The 18,563-nt window shown below is 38.9% G+C and overlaps 1 protein-coding gene across 1 annotated transcript in view; it reads right to left on the bottom strand.

Moving 5' to 3' along the window:
* The window catches only part of VWA3B (von Willebrand factor A domain containing 3B), a 201,453-nt gene that overhangs the window by 43,591 nt on the left and 139,299 nt on the right, over positions 1-18,563 (bottom strand). The window contains 3 exon segments of the mRNA XM_040453963.1: positions 5,042-5,160; positions 17,568-17,715; positions 17,807-17,894. Coding sequence (XP_040309897.1) covers positions 5,042-5,160; positions 17,568-17,715; positions 17,807-17,894 — 355 coding nt within the window.

The following is an 18,563-nucleotide window of genomic DNA, read 5'->3' as shown; positions in this document are numbered from 1 at the left end:
AGAGTATAACTGTGCCCTTAGTTTACCTTCTATAGATATTCTTCTACCTGGATTTTCAGAGCAAAGGGGGCTAAAGGGGTCAGAAATAATAGGATCAGGACACATTTTAGAGATCAACCAGCCTGACCAACTTGTTTTCCAAACGGGGCCACTGGGAGGGGCAAGCAGATGAGGTGTCCTGCTCATTCATCATGGCTGGTGGGCAGTGGCAGTGCTGAAACTTTCTGAAGCTCATCCCTGAATATGTTTGTGGAGAGGCAATGTCAACCCAACAGGAAAGGAGGAGGCTGACGCCAGTGGTTTCTATGGGGTCATCACAGCTTCTGTTCTTGTTATGAATCAGGGCTGCTTCTTTCAGAGGTTCTAGCCCCATCCTGTACACCTAATTCTGTACCACTACATCATCACTCAAGGTAAGCCTCCTGAAGTGCAGGGCAAAAAACACTGGCTCCACGGGCAGTGAGCTAGGGTTCCATGAAAAACAAAGCTTCAATAAAATGAGGTGGGAAAATCCTGCTCCTCTCCAGGAGGCATTCTCCACCCAATGGACCCAGTGTCAGAGGCACAGGACTCTGAGAACACTCTGGGTGGTGTTACCCTGCCTGATTTCCCTCCATGAGCCTGGTGAGACCATGGGAAAGCGGGTCTGGCGTGCAGTGAATAGCACAGGCTCTGGAGCCAGACTGCCTGGTCCCAAAGCTCAGTTAGCTTTCTCTTCTTATTGGCTGTGAGACCTTGGGCCAGCAGCCAACTTCTCTGTAGAATGTGGATAATAACAGTACCTTGTTCCTAGAGTTGCTGTGAGGGCTCAATGAGCCAGCATGTGCACAGCACATAGAACCTGTCTGATGCAGCTAAATGCTCTGTTAAGTGATACAAACAGTCAGGAAACGGGAAATAAGCCAGCTCAGTGCTTCTGTCTCGCTTGGATGTTGTTGGTTCTTTGGGGCCTATTTGGAAATTAGGTTTCTTTAATTACATGGTCCGTATATTGGTAAGCGGGGCTTCTAAGATTTGTTCAAAGGACTCATAGGATGCATTTTTGGTTTGTGTGTGTATGCTTCTCTGAAAACAAAAACAAAAACACAACTTCATTTAAAAATCCCCTTAAATCTAGACCTTGAAAGTAGAGGCAGTGTATTAAGGAGGCTGGGAGTGAAGACAAGGGCTTTGTAGCTACATGGGTCTAGGTTCAAATCTCGGTGCCTCTACTTTGCTGCTGTGTGATCCTGTGTTACGTAACTTTTTGAAATTCTGTTTTCTTATTGCTGAAACAAGGATAACACCACCTACTTTGGTGCTGGGAGGATTGAGATGTACATATAAAGTGACCAGGAATAACTCTGTGATTATTCCCTCCAGGTTCTGAAGATGGGCAAGGCTTGGAAACTGAGAAACCCTTAGTGAATGGGGCCCAATTAGCTAGCACATCCCACTAATTTTAAATCAATCCTTTAGAAAATACTTTTCTAAGAGCACACTTACATAACTTCTATTATTACCCTATTTTCCATCTATGCTGAAATACTTCAAAGCACACAGGGCAGAAAAAGTGTGTGGGCATGAACTGAGTGCAACTGAGAGTGTGTCAATCGAGGCTCCACTGACTGGCCAGGTGACAGTGGAAAAGCCACTGAGGGTGTGGGATGAGGGCTGTCCCTGCAAGATGCTGAGAGGGCACGGACATGAGGACCTCTCTGATGCTGGCCCAGCCCCTTCATTCAGGGATTTTACTAACCACAGTTTTCCTCTTGTTTTAGGAGGGTGAAACTTGGTTGACGGCTTGCATTCACTAGCTCTCTATATCTCTAGTTGACAAATCACCTTGTGCCAAGAATTGACTCATTTGCAAAGCAACTTGTAAGTAACGACACTTCAGCAGTCTAACCAGCAGGCCGAGCATCTTGGAGGTCTTAGAAAGAGGTTACTAAGCATGTTCCCACAGCCAGGTTAGAACTGATGCTTCTCCTGTGGGTCTGAGGGCCACAACCTTGACCTTATACTCAAAATCGAAAAGCTGCAGAAAAATCACCCCAGAAGCCAGCCAGTTCTGGCAATCTTCATTCAAAGTTTATATTCAGACACACAAAAATTGCTATCTCAATTCTTTAAAAAAAATTTTTTTTAATGTTTATTTATTTTTGAGAGAGACACAGAGTGTGAGTGGAGGAGAGGCAGAGAGAAAGGGAGACACAGAATCTGAAGCAGGCTCCAGGCTCCGAGCTGTCAGCACAGAGCCTGATGCCGAGCTTGAACTCACAAACCGTGAGATCATGACCTTAGCTGAAGTTGGATGCTTAACCAATTGAGCCACCCAGGTGCCCCTCAATTTTTAAAATATTGAAACAGAAGGACTCCCACACATAGCCACTAAGTGTGACCAAAATAGCTAGTTTATGTCCCTATTTTGGCCAAAGGGCTGTGAACTTCTCAATTGTCTGGTCATCGCTAATCAAACAAATTTAGGGTTATATTTGGCTTACTTGTGAAGGGAAATTCCTTATAAATGTTATATTGGGATGGGGTGGGAGTAAACCAAGTTTCCTTAATTATGTGTATCTTTAGAAAGGTCACACAAGATGGAAAAGGGAATTGACACTTATGCCAATAAAATCCTTAAATACTACTGAATGTGAAAGATCAGGAAGTTTTGTTCTGTATCTGTGTAATATTAATGTTAGTATTAATTGATTATTAAATAATAATAAAAATTCATTTAATGTAAATATTACATTAATGTCACATTAATTCAATGATATTGAATTTTAAATAAAATTAACCATATTAAAATTAATGTTATTATTAATAATAACAATATAGTGTAACATTTCTCTGGGGGTTACTAAAAGGCTTTTCCAGATTCACTCATTGGAAGTAAGAGTGGGACAAATCACTATGTCTGCATTTTGGTTTTGCTATTAGGGAAGGAGGGATCCTTGTCTCGCAGAAAGGGAAAATGTCAGTGCACAGGGAGGAGCTATGTGACTATTACACTCAGTATATAATAGGATTAACAGATTCAGGGAATTAAAGGAGGAAGTATTAACATTAATTGTTCTTTATATATAATTTACATAACCCTCACAGCCACCCTGTGAGGTAGATTTTATAAAGAAGGAACCTAAAGCCAGCAGCTGTTACTTGACCTGCCAAGTAGATGTCTGAACCAAGAATGAAACCCAGAATTGGGACGTCAAAGCCCTAGCTTATGGCCCTGCACCAGGCTTTCACAGACCAGGGGATTCTAGAACTCAAATATTTGACTGAGTCAAGCAAATTCAATTATAATATGAATGACATTATTGTATTATATTTTGAATAACTGAATTTGATGAATTTTAATAACTAAATGTGAATTAGATAAAATTCAAATTAAATTCCAGCAGCCAAATACATTACCAAATACAATACATAGCAACACCTGCTAGGGAGAGGGGACAAGGGGGGAGAGTAAGGCTGCTAAGCCCTTGCCCTTGGAAGCTGACGTCCTTGCAGTGGGGAGACAGGCCTGTGCAGAAGCTGTGAGCCCTCTGAGGGCCACATGCAGGGTGGGTGGTGGAGTCATCTTGGAAAGGGCTCTCAGAGGAGGGCCACTAGAGCTTAGGCAAGACAGGAAGGAAAGAGACCAGCCGGGGGATGGGAAGAGGGGCAGCATTGCTGGGAGGCAAGGGAAGGACTGCCTGGCACAGGGAGAGAGGAGGAGAAGAGGGGCAGCCCCCCATGTACAGCAGAGGTGGGGGGGATCTACAGAGCAGAGCCTCAGGCCCACGGAGAAGAATGAGCCTTGGCATAGTCCATGCTGTCTGCAAGAGACACGAAGGGTGGAAAAGAGAAGTCCTGAGGAGGCTGGAGGCAACTGAAGAACTCATGTAAGCCATCCTCCATTCTTAGGTGAGGGCAGAAGAGGTCTCCAGTGAAAGGAGATTCGCAGAGGCCTGTGATGGGCACAGTAGGGAAAGGCCAGCTTCTGGACTGGATTGTGTACCCCACATGGCAGGAGTCAGACTTTATGCTTCTTTTGAACACACACTTAGCACAGTGCAAAATGACAACAGACCAGCATATGCTGGCTAGGAAATGTCATTAACTTTCATGTACTTTATTTCATTTCTCCCACTCACATGGCAGTAAGTGAAAACCCAGCTGCACAGCTTCTAGAACCATGAAAAGGCCTGCCTAGAGAAGCTGGGCATGCTCAAAGTTTATGTGCTCTGCACAAAGGATCAATAAAGTGCTGGGAGTGGGATGGAAGGTGACCATGGAGTTAGGTAAGGGGTGAGACCAGGCTTCGGCCCTTGTGAAATAAGGCCCCATGTCAGCACTAACACAGGGACTATTTAAGAGTATAACTTTCACTCGAGCCAACTTGATCATCTTCCTGAGCTTGGTAAGAAATGGTTTATATAGTAGGAGACACATATTATCTCCATTATCTCATTATTGTGAAGTTTTATTATTCACTTTACAAAACGTTAGGTGCAGAAAATGATCAAATGCACTTTGCTAACAGGAAAGCTTTAAAGATCTCATGGAAACATGAGATTTCTATAGCTTTTGGAGAGAGAGGATGGTTTCTTTAAAACTCTGTTGGATTTATTCAGGTAATGTACTTAATGCAGTGCTTGGCAAATAGGAAGCACCTATGTTTGTGGATGCTACTATTGATCTTCCTTATGGGCAATTATTAAATAGCTGCTCCAGATTTTTAAAAATCTAAGCTAGGGGCACCTGGGTGGCTCAGTCGATTAAGCATCCGACTTAGGCTCAGGTCATGATCTCGTGTTTTCGTGAGTTCAAGCCTCGCATCAGGCTCTATGCTGACAGCTTGGAGCCTGGAGCCTGCTTCAGATTCCATGTCACCTTTTCTCTCTGCCCCTCCCCCTCTTGTCCTCTGTCTCTCTCTCAAAAATAAACAAACATTAAAAAAAAAATAAAAATAAATAAATAATTAAAAATTAAAAATCTAAGCTAAAACAAGAGAAAACAAGCCAAAACAAACAAATCCCACAGTCATTAAAGAGCAGCCAGGAATGATACTCACTTTTCATAGCTCTTAATTGCCTGTTCCACTTTTTGCTTGTAGATATTGAGCTTGACTCCTTGGGGGTTAATTAACATCATCTTATTTGTGTCATTGCACACATGTGCCAGAGGGAACACCTACACACCAAATACCAAAGGAAAGTGTCATTTGATAGGTTAACACCTTCAAAAATGATCTACACAGCCATAAAGTATGTTTTTCTGACTATAAAATCAATATAATTATAGAAAAATTAGAGAATACAGAAAATCATAAGGAAAAGAATCAGAGATATCATTGCTAACATTTTTATAATTTTAAAACTATAGATATATAGATATGGATTTTTTTTTAAGTTTGTTTTTGAGAGAGAGAGTGAGAGTGGGAGAAGGAGAAAGAGAATCCCAAGCAGGCTCTACACTGTCACAGTGCAGAGTGTGACACAGGGCTGTAACTCACAAACCATGAGATCATGATCTGAGCTGAAATCAAAAGTCAGATATTTAACTGACTGAGCCACTAGGTGCCCCCAAACTATATATTTTTATTATTTATTTATTAAAAAATTTTTTTTCTTTAATCTGTATTTTTGAGAGAAAGAGAGACAGAGTGTGAGTCGGGGAGGGGCACAGAGAGAGGGAGACACAGAATTCGAAGCAGGCTCCAGGCTCTGAGCTGTCAGCACAGAGCCCAAAGCGGGGTTCGAACTCACGAACCGTGAGTTCATGACCTGAGCTGAAGTCGGATGCCCAACCGAGACACCCAGGCACCCCAAACCATGTATTTTTAAAATCACCACCACCACACACACAAAACAACTGTTTCATGAAACTCTAGCCAGAATCAAGCATTATCTTCATAAGCCCCTGTCAAATTGATGAGAGTGAGCAATTTTTAAGAAAAAGGTTCCCTTTGTTGCTACTTTGTAAATTACTACTTGGGCTAAACATCTTTTTCATGTATTTATTTTACATTTGACTTTCTCTTGAAAACATATGATTATAGTTAACATCTGTTGACCATTTTCCTTGTCAATTTATAAGATATTCTTATAAATGTCAAATAAAGAAGGCTTAGTGATCATATTCTAGAAGAACAGCGGAATACCAAAAAGAGAAGTCTCCTTTCTAGTCTTTCTGTCTGCACTTGGTGCTTGCTTCTGAGTTTGGGGATGCCTATGATTCAATGCCATCTTAATAGTACCTATAATGGTATATATTTATCTATTTACCTGTTTGCATATTACTTATATCTCCTTGGTAGAATGTAAACTCCATCAGAGCAGAAATTTTGTTTTATTCACTACTGCATTCCTATTGCCCTAGAACATTGCCTGGCACATAGTGTGCCTTCAACAAATATTTGTTGATAAATGAATAAATATATGTTCATAAAAAGGTATATTTCATATCTTAATATTTAAACAAAAAGAAAAGTCTAAATAACAGAATACCAAGCTATAATATTGTTTCAGAATTATATATTATTCCAACCATATGCAGCATGTAGGCATTTTGAAAATGTGGGGAATTGCTTTTGAGAAGTAAATCTTTACTTTCAATCAAGATGATATAGTTCATGCTTTTATGTTCCCTCTTGCATCCAAAATCACACAAAAATAGTATTGTTGTTATTAAGAAAAAATGCATACAACAGAAGGAAAGAAAAAAAAGGTCAGATGCATGGTTGATAAATTTCTAGATAGAAAAGTTGACCAGAACTGTGAACAAGTGAGCAGGGCTAAAGTTGTGGACTTGTTGACTCTGTGTCCAAAGATGGCATGGGAACACGGTTCCTGGAGAGCAAGCAGGACTATGTGTGTTCTGTAGGATGAGGGCCCAAGGCAGGCTCAGTGCCTGAAGCCAGTGCTGTATGAGGGTCTCTGACCCCTGGAAGAAGGCTCTGCCAAGTAAGAGAGGGCAGTGATGTAGCCTCACCACCCAGAACCAAACCAAGCCACCCTCTGAATCTATCACATGCCAGTATCACTGTGGAACAAGATCTCTAAATGCCAATTAAGGGAGTCAGGGGATGGATTTAGGCAACTGCAAAACAGAAGGAGAGAGGAAAAAAAAAGATTAAAAAAAATCTTGTTAAAATGAGCCACTGTACTAAAATTCTAAAATATACAATGAAAATATGCAAAAATGATAGCTGAGAAAATCAATAATCAGAAAGTCAATTTAGAGAAGAAATTAATTCCATGAGCCATCTGGACTTTATATTAATTATAATTAAAATTAATACTTGTTAGGTTATTCAAAGAAGTAACAGTCATATAAAAGTACAAAAACATATAAGAAGAAGTGGATGGGAAAAAGAATATTTTAAGGAATAAAATTAATCTTGTAAAAAATGGACATTGAAACAGAAGACTATTAATTTTGTAATTTAAACATCAAGACCAAAACAAACAAGATAAAAGGCAAAGATGCAGAAAACTAAGGAGAAAGAAATGAAGTTAAGAGCTGCAAAGTCAAACCTCACTGCTTGTCAGACACATGAATTCAGCACAACCTTTGTCAAAGGAAAGGGGTCAGAACAGTGGGTTAAAAGGTGAGTCAACTAGACTTTGAACACTGACTGAAGCTTGCGGAAATGAAAAAAAAACACACACACAAAAAAACAAAAACAAAAACAACCTCCCCCCCCCACACCAAAACCACAACTCTCTAAACAGAGCTACATATCACAAAAACTTTCAGAGGAAAAAGAAATCGATCTCAACAAAATGAAAGACCTTTACATTTTTATCATCCCTGGAAAAAATACCCCTTTAGAAGTCTATAAATAGCTCTCCAAGAGTGTCAACATATGGCTCAACTGCAGACCAACACCACAAAATATTTAGCAACATAACTTATATTAATGTTCTACTTCCCTCTTTTGTGGTTTTGGATCTCATGCCTTGCATGGCCATCATGTACTTCAGTGTGGCGGTAGTTCAAATTTGGCTCGTGTGCACCCACTCTCATTCCTTTCTGCATGCAGATTTAGGGAAAGACAAAGTCATACTCCACACCTTAAATCTATGGTCTTAGTTTTTACAACATGGTGGTCACGTGGAGGTCCTATGGGATATTCTCTTTATGATGTCAAATTGCAGTGTGATGATGAGGTCATAAGGGGCATTCTCACAGGATTTGAGGGATCAGAACCATGCCCGCCCAGCTTCTGCAAGGAAGCATGTGGGGAGGACAGGGAAATTGACAGATCTGTTTGAAAGAGAATGAAACCTGACCACACCACCTTTGAAAATGGTTTACTTATTACCTCTCATAATGCAAATCAAGAGAACCTCTTGGATAATATTTGATAACAAAAGAGAGCCTCATGGTATTACTTCAATTCTCCTGAGAGTAACCTAAAAGAAGTCTTACCAAATTGGTATTAAAATAATCACACACTGTGTGAGAAAATTTTAACCATGAGAAAGGGAGGGAAAGGAAGAGAGAGAGAGAGAGAAGGACTGGGGGGCGGGCAGGGAGGGAGGCAGAGAGAGAGAGAGAAAGAGAGTGGGTCAATACATGGACAGTCAATTCCGGCCAATTCTGTTAGAATTTTTCCCACTGTTAGACCAGAGAAAACCCATAAGCAACCTAATTTTGTCAATGGCTCAGTTGGGTAAGTGCCTGACTTTTAGTTCAGCATGATCTCACAATCTGTGGGTTCGAGCCCCACGTCAGGCTCTGTGCTGACAGCCCAGAGCCTGGAGCCTGCATTGGATTCTGTGCCTCCCTCTCTCTCTGACTCCCCCCCACCCCACTCGCTCTTTCTCTCTCTCTCAAAAATAAATAAACATTAAAAAAAGAATAATGTTGTCAATAATGGTGATAGTGTTTATCCTTTACTCTCTGCCAAGCACTAAGTACTCTCTACATATTTTCTCATCCAATCCCTGTATAGATATATACATTGAACTGCAGGTTTTCCTATATGGCTTTCCTCTCCACTAAACTCTTCAGTTCTTTATTTCTTTAAAAAAAAAACCCTAGTTTTCTCCATAATACATGTACAAAGTAACCATTTATTGAATATCTGAAAGACTAAAACTATAAATAAAATAATGGCCAAGGCTCAAAAAAAATTTTTAAGTTTATCTATATTGTAAAACATAATGAAGTCTGGATTCTACCAAATTTGAATTCTTAGTAATTAAGGCACAGGATAAGTGTAACTTGCTATTTTTAAAGAGATATTTGCTAGAAACATGAATAATGTGAAGAAGATTTTAAGAGATTTAGCTTACATAAGAAAACTATTCTGAAACAAGAAAATAGAAAATTAAAATGAAATACTATTTTCACAGAACAATTGGCAATTTTTTTAAGTGTATTGCTTTTAAGTGATAACAAAAATATAGGTAAATAGGCACTCTTAAAATTCCAAGTAGGGGTGCCTGGGTGGCTCAGTCGGTTGAATGTCCGACTTTAGCTCAGGTCATGATCTCACTGTTTGTGAGTTTGAGCCCCACGTCAGACTCTGTACTGACAGCTCAGAGGCTGGAGCCTGCTTCAGACTCTGTGTCTTCCTCTCTCTCTGCCCACCCCCACTGCTTGTGCTCTGTCTCTCTCTCAACAATAAATAAACATTAAAAAAAAATTCCTCTTAAAAACTGAGAACAAACTGAGGGTTGATGGGGTGTGGGAGGGAGGGGAGGGTAGGTGATGGGCATTGAAGAGGGCATCTTTTGGGATGAGCACTGGGTGTTGTATGGAAACTAATTTGACAATAAATTTTATATATTAAAAAAATTCCAAGTAAACTGTGCAATGTGGGGAATAATTAAACAAGTTGTAGTAATTCATATTATTGAATATTGGTACAACCATTAAAAATTAATCCAAATATGGTCATTACAAGGGAATATGTTCATAACATATGCTAAATGAGGAAAGCAGAATACAGAACTGTACGAACAGCTATTAGTTGTTAAAGTCATACTACAGGTAGAATTCCTCCTGACAACATTCTGTGTTTATCAGTAATCCCACATTTTGAAAATGAGAAAACAGTATGAAATTGTGTGTTTACATATTTATTGTTCAACCCTGACTGAATTCACTAATTTCATTTTTTTTCCAACTAAATCAGTTCTTCCAACAAATATCCCAGAGCTTGCTGCCAGATTGGCCAAGGAGAGGTCTGATGGGACATGTGTAATGAAAACCCAAAAGCCATGCAAATCCTGCATGGGTAACTCTGAACGCAGACGCAGTGGCTTTTTAGACAGTGCAGTTGCACAAAATGCTGAGTGTAGAAGCTTAAACGTCTGCTTTCAAACTGGAACATCTCCAGTCTCCAAAGAACAAAGGAAAGCAGGACCACAGAATTAACTGGCAAAGAAGCAGTGTGTCAACAAGATCACTCATAAACCCATGACAATATGTTACTTACTACAGGGTAGATTATGTCTCACATTTTTCATCTAAACTTTTAGAAAATAAAAGGTATTTTTTTTCAATGTAGTGAGCATTTTAATTGGCATAGTAGATTAAAACTTGTTGACTTGGAATAATGTTCACTGTAGACTGCTGAGTAAAAATGAAGGCACAAATCTGTACATTGAGTTTGACTTCATCTTGGTAAAACAAACACAGAGAATAAAGGATATGTAGGTAGATAAAAAGGTCTGGTCTGACAACCACCAAGTGATTCATCAGTGGTGGAAATATGACTCTACTGTTTCCTTCTTTTTCACTTATCTGTATTTTCTAATTTTTAGACACAGTGAATATATTTAGCTTTTGCAATGACTGTCCTTTTAAATTTTTAATTAAGATAAGCCTTTCTATCAATATATAATTGCATTATGTTCAATGTTACCACATTTGAAAGCAACAAAATGCCTGTCCTTCACAGCATCCCTAACCTCTTTGCACTTAGCTTCATCAGCTAAATGATGAGATGAACAGTAACTTCACTAAGTTGCTCTAATTTTTAGATAGATACTTTGTTGATATCAAATGCTTCACTCATTACCTAGTGTGAGGGCTCTTCATGTACTATATTAATGGGATTGTGCCATGACCTGTCAGGAGTAAATGACAGAGCTAGTGTGCAAGTCCAGGGTATCTGACCACAGAACTATGCGCTTAATGAACCCAGATTAGGGCAAAGCAGGAAAGCCTTGATGGGAAGCTGTTAAAGACATCATGATGTTGATTATGATAATGTAAACTTTCCAATGATAGATTAATGTTCCCAAATTATTTGGGTTTTTTTTCCGAAGCAATTGGCAATAAAGAGCTTTCAATTCCAGATTTGTCAAATAACTAAAACAGTTTTATTTGGTATATGACTTGGTGAAGAACTAATCTTTTTGAAAGAGCTAAGGTAAAATTATCTGGTCCGTTGGAAACCATAAGTGCCAGTTAGTATCTTGTAATGAAGAGTTGCTAGGGCAACCTCTCTGCTCAATACTTCATTTCCAAGGTGACAGATTTGATGCTGGTCCAGGAAACATTGAAAACCAAAGCAGCATTGTGTTCCAGAAGAAGAAAGAGTCCATATATAAGTCATGAATGAAACAAAGAGCTGGGGACAAAGCCAAACTCTGCTTTACAATTCGGCCCAGACAGATGTGGCCATACACACAACGTAGGAGTAGGAGTCAATTAAAATTCTTAATGAAGTGGGTTAAGATTCATGTTTCCTTTTCAGCTCCATTCTACTTTTTTGTCTACTTTTTTTGTCCCACTAAGGGAGATATATTTTTAGATTATTGTTTTCCTATTCTTCCTATTTATAAGTGAGGGTCTCTTCCGGTCAGAGAAAATATTAAGGAATAAAAGTGTGCTTTGAGAGTGAAATTGCAATTTACTGCAGTATATTTCTATCATCATCATCATTCTTGCTCTTACCATTAAAAATGGAAGAAGGTGGGGCGCCTGGGTGGCTCAGTTGGTTGGGCGTCCGACTTCGGCTCAGGTCATGACCTCGCGGTCCGTGAGTTCGAGCCCCGCATCGGGCTCTGGGCTGACAGCTCAGAGCCCAGAGCCTGTTTAGGATTCTGTGTCTCCCTCTCTCTCTGACCCTCCCCTGCTCATGCTCTGTCTCTCTCTGTCTCAAAAATAAATAAATGTTAAAAAAAATAAATAAATAAAAAATGGAAGAAGGTAAGCATGCTGGGTAGTGTGCTACTTACTCACAGGTCTGTGATGAGAATTTACGTTGCTGCAAAAGGCACCAAACACAAATGTCTACATTGCCACAAAAGGCACCAAGCACAAGTGTCCATGGTGGAAGGCAACTGAAAAATGTTGATCCTCATCCCTTGACTTTGCTTTCTAGAGTCAGAAGACTAGAATGCTCTCCTAAAGAACAGGGTCCTCACTACTCTTCCAGTTTTTCCTTCTTGTAAATCACTCCATATTTTTCTCTTTCTCAGCCCTACATGGTTTAATCCTACTTAGCTGACTTCAAAAATAGCCTTGGGAGTGCCGGGATGGTTCAGTATGCTGAGCATCCAACTGTTGATTTCGGCACCTGGGTAGCTCAGTCAGTTAAGCAACTGTTGATTTCAGCTCAGGTCATGATCCCAGGGTCATGGGATGCAGCCCTGTGTCAGGCTCTGCACTGGTCATGGAGCCTGCTTGAGATTCTCTCTCTCTCCTCTCCCCTGCTCACACTCTCTTTATCTCTCTATAAAAATTTTAGAAGTTTTTTTAAAAAAAATTTTAAAAAGAGAAAAAATAGCCTTGGATTCACTGCCATTGTTGCCACCTGGGTCACAATCACCCAGGCCTTGCCTCCTGACCAACCCTTACCTTCCCAGCCTCAAACCTCTCCAACTTTTCTGCATATTGCAGCTAAAGCCCAAACTTTATCTTCTCTCTCTTCTGCTAGAAACCCTTTGGTTGTCCTCAGGTTGATATTCCAAACTCTTAATCAAGGCCATTCCTTTACGAGTGTTAACACCAAACTTTCTTTGGAATGACAAACTTTCTCTGACCCTGAGACTTTGCCACCTGCTCTCTGACTACTTAGGATATCCCTCCCCACTTCATCACCTCATAACTCCTTTTCTGCTCCAGGCTCTGAACTCTCACAGCCAAGTGTGAAGCCTCTTTGACAATGGAAACTGGGTTAGGGACCCCTCTTGCATCTTGACTTCAGTACTTCCCACTTGTCACATTTAACTAGAACTTATTTTAACTACTATTTCCTCCATGAGATGGTAAGCTGTATTTGGGTAAGAATATTGGTTGTCTTGTTTAGCTATATTCTAGAGACCAGCTCAGGGTCTGCATATAGTAGGCATGTAATATTTGTGAAATATTTTTGTAATAAAAGCCAATGTTTATTGAGAGCCTGCTAAGTGCAGTCTATTATGTGCATTACTTCTAATCCCATGACAGTCTCAGAGTAGGTATATTATTTTTACATGAATTGCTATGTTTATTTCTTCAGAATATGAGCCAGTGAGAAGAGGATAGGTTGAATAAGATTTTATGTCTGTATACTATGTTCAGGGTTTTCAAAGCATTTCTATACTTGTAGAGCAAATGTTTATCAAGAGATATTATATAGAGTTCCTCTCAGAAAAAAGGCTGTCACTGTAACTACTAGAAATGTAACATTTATTTCAAGGGTGATTTGGTTTCATCTGTCAAAAATTTAAATGTATGCACCCTTTGGGTCCAGCAATACCACTTTACAGAAGCTATCCCAAAGAGAGATTTGTACATGTGCCCCAAAATCTATGTGCAAGGAAATCTGTCACAGGATTGTTTGTGATATGGAAAAGAAGGATACAGTGTAAATGCCCATTAATAATGGGAAAGAACTGGGGATGAAATATACAGCATAGGGAATATAGTCAATGGTACTATAATAGCATTGGATGGTGACAGATGGTGTTACACTTGGGCTGAGCACAGCGTCACTTACAGAGCCGTCAAATCACTATGTTGTGCACATGAAATAAAAGTAACATTGGAGAATAACCTTGAAACTAGTAAGAATGAGACCCATATCTACACATGTGTAAAGGTCTCTAAGATCTTAATTTTTAGAAGATAATTTTTATAAAAGATAATTTATAAAAGATAAAAATGGCAAATCCATATGATATCACCTCATTTATGTTTACAAAAATTGTTATGCATATGTATATGTTAGGAATACATATGTACATATATGAGTTTGTGTGTAGAAAAAGAATTGGAAAGACATTCACCAAACTACTCAGAGTGTTTCCTTCCTAGATGAAAGGAGTTGAGAAAGAAGTTTCCATGTTTTCCTTTAAAGACTTCTACATGCTCATTCCCTACTGAGAATGTATTATGTTACTTAGCAAATAAAAATAAAAAAATAAGTTAGTAAAAAATTAAGTTCCCTTTATATTTCACCATTTTATCATTTGTTATAGGTCTGTTTTTCTTAACTTTTTTTTCAGTGTATCATTAATACATATTCAGAGTTAAAAGCACTACAACAATAATTAGAAAGTACATAAACAAGACCCCCAAGCCTCCAATAATCTCATGACTCAGATAAACACTATTAACATTTTGGTAAAAGAGAAAAGGAGGGAGAAAGAGTGCCACGTCTTACATCATACTTACATGTAACCAAATTTACATGCTATATGTGAAGATTTGTACCTGATTTTATCATTTAGCATTAACCATGCTGAGAGATTTTCCCCACGTCATTTCTTATTCTGGAGAAATATGATATTCAATGAAAGTATGACATTCCATGATATAGATGTTTAAATATTTAGGTTGCTTTTAGGGTCCTCAATGTTAGATATAAGGCAGTGCTAACTATTCTTTGAATATGTGTATTAGTATTTCTGATTATGAAATATCTAAATATGGATTTGCTGGAGGGAAGACTATATGCTTTTAACACCTCTGAGTGTACTGCCAAGGCTGAAACAATTTATACTCCTGTATAAATCTAGTATATCCAGTAGGATATAAAAGTTCCAATTTCATCCTATCTTTTCCATCACTGTTCATTAGTATTTTTGTTTATTAGTACTTTTTTAATCTTACAAATTTGATGGTGGTGGTAGGGGAGTTGTCTAATTGGTTTATCAATTTGTATTTTTTCTAAACACATATTTTGTTACCAGTAAGAAATATTTTTCAACGTGGTTTTGACTCCCTGCCCTCTCCAGACTCTCCACTGAGGTATTTATCATTTTTTTATTCCTTTATGGTATGAATACATGTGCATGTGTATGTGTACACAGAACAACAAAACACTGATTTATATGCACTCATGTGCTCACACATACACACACACACACACACACACACAGATTTATATGGATGCACACACAAAAATATATTTAAGACATCACTCCTATAACTTTTTGTTGTATATGTTACAAATATTATTCTGAGCTCTTTCATTTTATTTACATGTTTTTATGTAATATAACATTTTTCTGTATTCAATCTATAAATCTTTCCCTCATGGTTTCTTCCTTTGATTTTATGCTTATACTTCACTACTGTTATCATATTTATTTTTTTTTCAACGTTTTTTTATTTAATTTTGGGACAGAGAGAGACAGAGCATGAACGGGGGAGGGGCAGAGAGAGAGGGAGACACAGAATCGGAAACAGGCTCCAGGCTCCGAGCCATCAGCCCAGAGCCTGACGCGGGGCTCGAACTCATAGACCGCGAGATCGTGACCTGGCTGAAGTCGGACGCTTAACCAACTGCGCCACCCAGGCGCCCCATCATATTTGTTTTTTGAGAAATGTACTTTTCCAAGTTTCAGGTTATTGGGAGGCTTAGAAAGAGACATGATAAGCACAAGAAAATTCTACTTCTCAGGGCAGTTCACTAAATACATCTTATTCCAAATAAAACTCAAGAATATTAATTAAAAGGGGTGCCTGGGTGGCTCAGTTGGTTAAGCGTCTGACTTCAGCTCAGGTCACAATTTCACGATTTGTGGGTTTGAGCCCTGCATCTGGCTCTGAGCCCTGCATCTGTCAGCCCTGCGTGCTGACAGCTCAGAGCCTGGAGCCTGCTTCAGATTCTGTGTCTCCCTCTTTCTCTGCCCCTCCCTTGCTTGCTCTTTCTCTCTCTCTCTCTCTCTCTCTTCCTCTCTCAAAAAATAAACACTAAAAAAGAATATTAAGAAAATAAATGCACAAAATAGGGGAAGCTGCCACCAAACTTCCTAGAAGAAATATATCAGTTTCGGTTTCTCTCTGTTGCTTCCGGAAGAAGTCAAGTTCAAGGGATATGTTGTTATCTAATCGGTTTAGAGTTCACTGGAGGTACAAATAGAACCTGCCAGTCACAAGGTCTCAGCCAGGGACAGAACCACTCACCGTGAGGTACAGTCATCAGGAATGTAGGATAAATCACACACAACCTCCAGAGCAAAAACCACTGGTTGTGTCAAACCAGGATGCATGTTGAACTCCATGGGCATAATGTCTTAAATGTGACTAATAGAAAAAATTTGCCAATTTCTCTGCTTCTTCCAAATATATCAAGACCAGTTAGATAATGCCTTTTTAAAAAAGTTTTCCTGCCTTTGCTTTTTTCAAATTTTTATGATGGAAAATTGAAACTATGTAAAAAAAAAAAAAAAAAAGCAAGCAGACAGAATAGAATGAGCTTCCCCTAACTCAATATTCTTCTTATGAAAATTTAACAATTACCAACTCACAGACAATATTGTTTTATCTATTTTCTCTTCCCCCAACTACTCCCACTATCCCAATGATTTGGAAACAAATCCCAAACACCTTACATTTATTCTATAAATATTTCAACATGAGATAAGATCTTTTAAGGATACTATTCCCACTTAGTGCCCATAAAGCCTGATATGTTCCTATTTAAGTCATTAGCTAACACTGTATTTGTCCAGAAGCACTGGGGTTTGATCTTCATATCCTTGCTTTTTGTGTGTTCCTCATCCTTGAACAGTCTAGCTGTTCAGCTAGATCTGTTCTTGCCAAGGGCAAGAGCTTTCTGGTTGCCCAATTCAAGGGGAACTTTTCAGTATTTATTTGGCTGTCCTCCGCGTTTAACCCTTCCATGCCCTCCTACTGCTTTTTCCCCTTCCAAGACACGGCTGTCACTCTCTTATGGTTCTTTGCTCTGGCTCACCCTCAGTCTCTCTCAGTCTCTCTCTCTCCCTCCTTCCCTCTTTCTCTCTCTTTTTCTTTTGGAGACTTTTATTATGGAAAAGATGCACTATATTTAGGAACAGAAGGTAAGCAAAGGACATAATCTCTCACAAATTCTCCCAGTCCTTTGATACTGGATGATGTTCACTCTTGACTCATGACTCTGAGATGCTTTTCAAACATTTCTGCAGCTCCACACTGCCACCCACCAGCAGCCAGTCATGAAAAAGGCCAATTTGTTCTCAGCTTAAAAACAAAAATGCTTAAGAGCTTTCCTCTCTCCTTTTTACTATCTTTACAAACACTTTTCTTTTCAATGGCTGAAATACATTTCTCTTACAACTGTACAAGACCGAAGTGGGCTACTTTTTATTTGAACTGGAAATGAAAAATACATCAGGCAGGGACATAGAGAAAAACAGTCTTACCTCATCAAAGACCTTGGAAACAACATACTTGTCCAGAATGGGAATGTAGGTGGGGGTGTGAGGGACGGCTGTCAGTGACAAGGCATCCATGATGGTGAGTTTCTTGGCAACCAAGCCATGAGTTTTGAGCCAGTTTTCGGGAGACATACTTGAAGAAATAAGACCACAAAACTATGATGCTTAAAGCTTGTAATAAACAAAAACATAACACAACTGTCCTGGAAAATTAAAGTACTCACTCTTGGCCATGAACCTGGCTTTCTTCTTGACTCAATCTTTCTAATGATACGCCATCTGGATACTCATTTATCAACAGGACACTCATTTCTGTGGAAAGAGAAATGACAGTTGTATAATTTTTTTTACCAAAATGCAAAAGGATTGCTCTTATCTCAGAGTTCAGTTGTGACTGAAGGCTAATAAATAAATCATATTTCAGAGAATACTGACCTGTCATAGTGGGTTCTCAGGCAAGATTCATTTACAATAACACAAAAGACCAATGCATAGATACAAATGGCCCTATTGTTTTGCTTACCTACTTCATCCCATACCCATTCAGATCTCTCTCCAGGAAGAATGAGACATTCATTCTCTCATTCCCCAGAAAATACATTTTTAAAATGTTGAATGAGAATGCCAGTAACCATTAATTGTTCAGTGTTGCCCTCATTAGACTCCCCCCAAATTATACAAAAGAAGGTTCATCAACATTTTAGTTTCTAATAGTTTGCTTTGTGGTTCCTCAACTCTGTATGGAAAACCAAAACTCCTATTAGATCCTGTTTAGTTGTAGGTACAAATTTTCAATTAATATTTGGGGTTGTTAATATATATCCTTATATAAACTTGGATTTATAAATGAAAACAAATATTAGCTAGTTGAGTCAGCAACATCTAGAAGAAGGAGTGTTTGGGAGTGTTAGTATAAGAAAGAAAGAAAGGAAGGAAGGAAGGAAGGAAGGAAGGAAGGAAGGAAGGAAGGAAGGAAGGAAG

The sequence above is a fragment of the Herpailurus yagouaroundi genome, unplaced genomic scaffold (genome assembly GCF_014898765.1).
Source record: "Herpailurus yagouaroundi ecotype Mexico unplaced genomic scaffold, PumYag 210, whole genome shotgun sequence".
Classification (NCBI taxonomy): Eukaryota; Metazoa; Chordata; class Mammalia; order Carnivora; family Felidae; genus Herpailurus; species Herpailurus yagouaroundi.
Note: the sequence above shows the minus strand (reverse complement) of the source record. Positions and strands in the feature narration are given on the sequence as shown.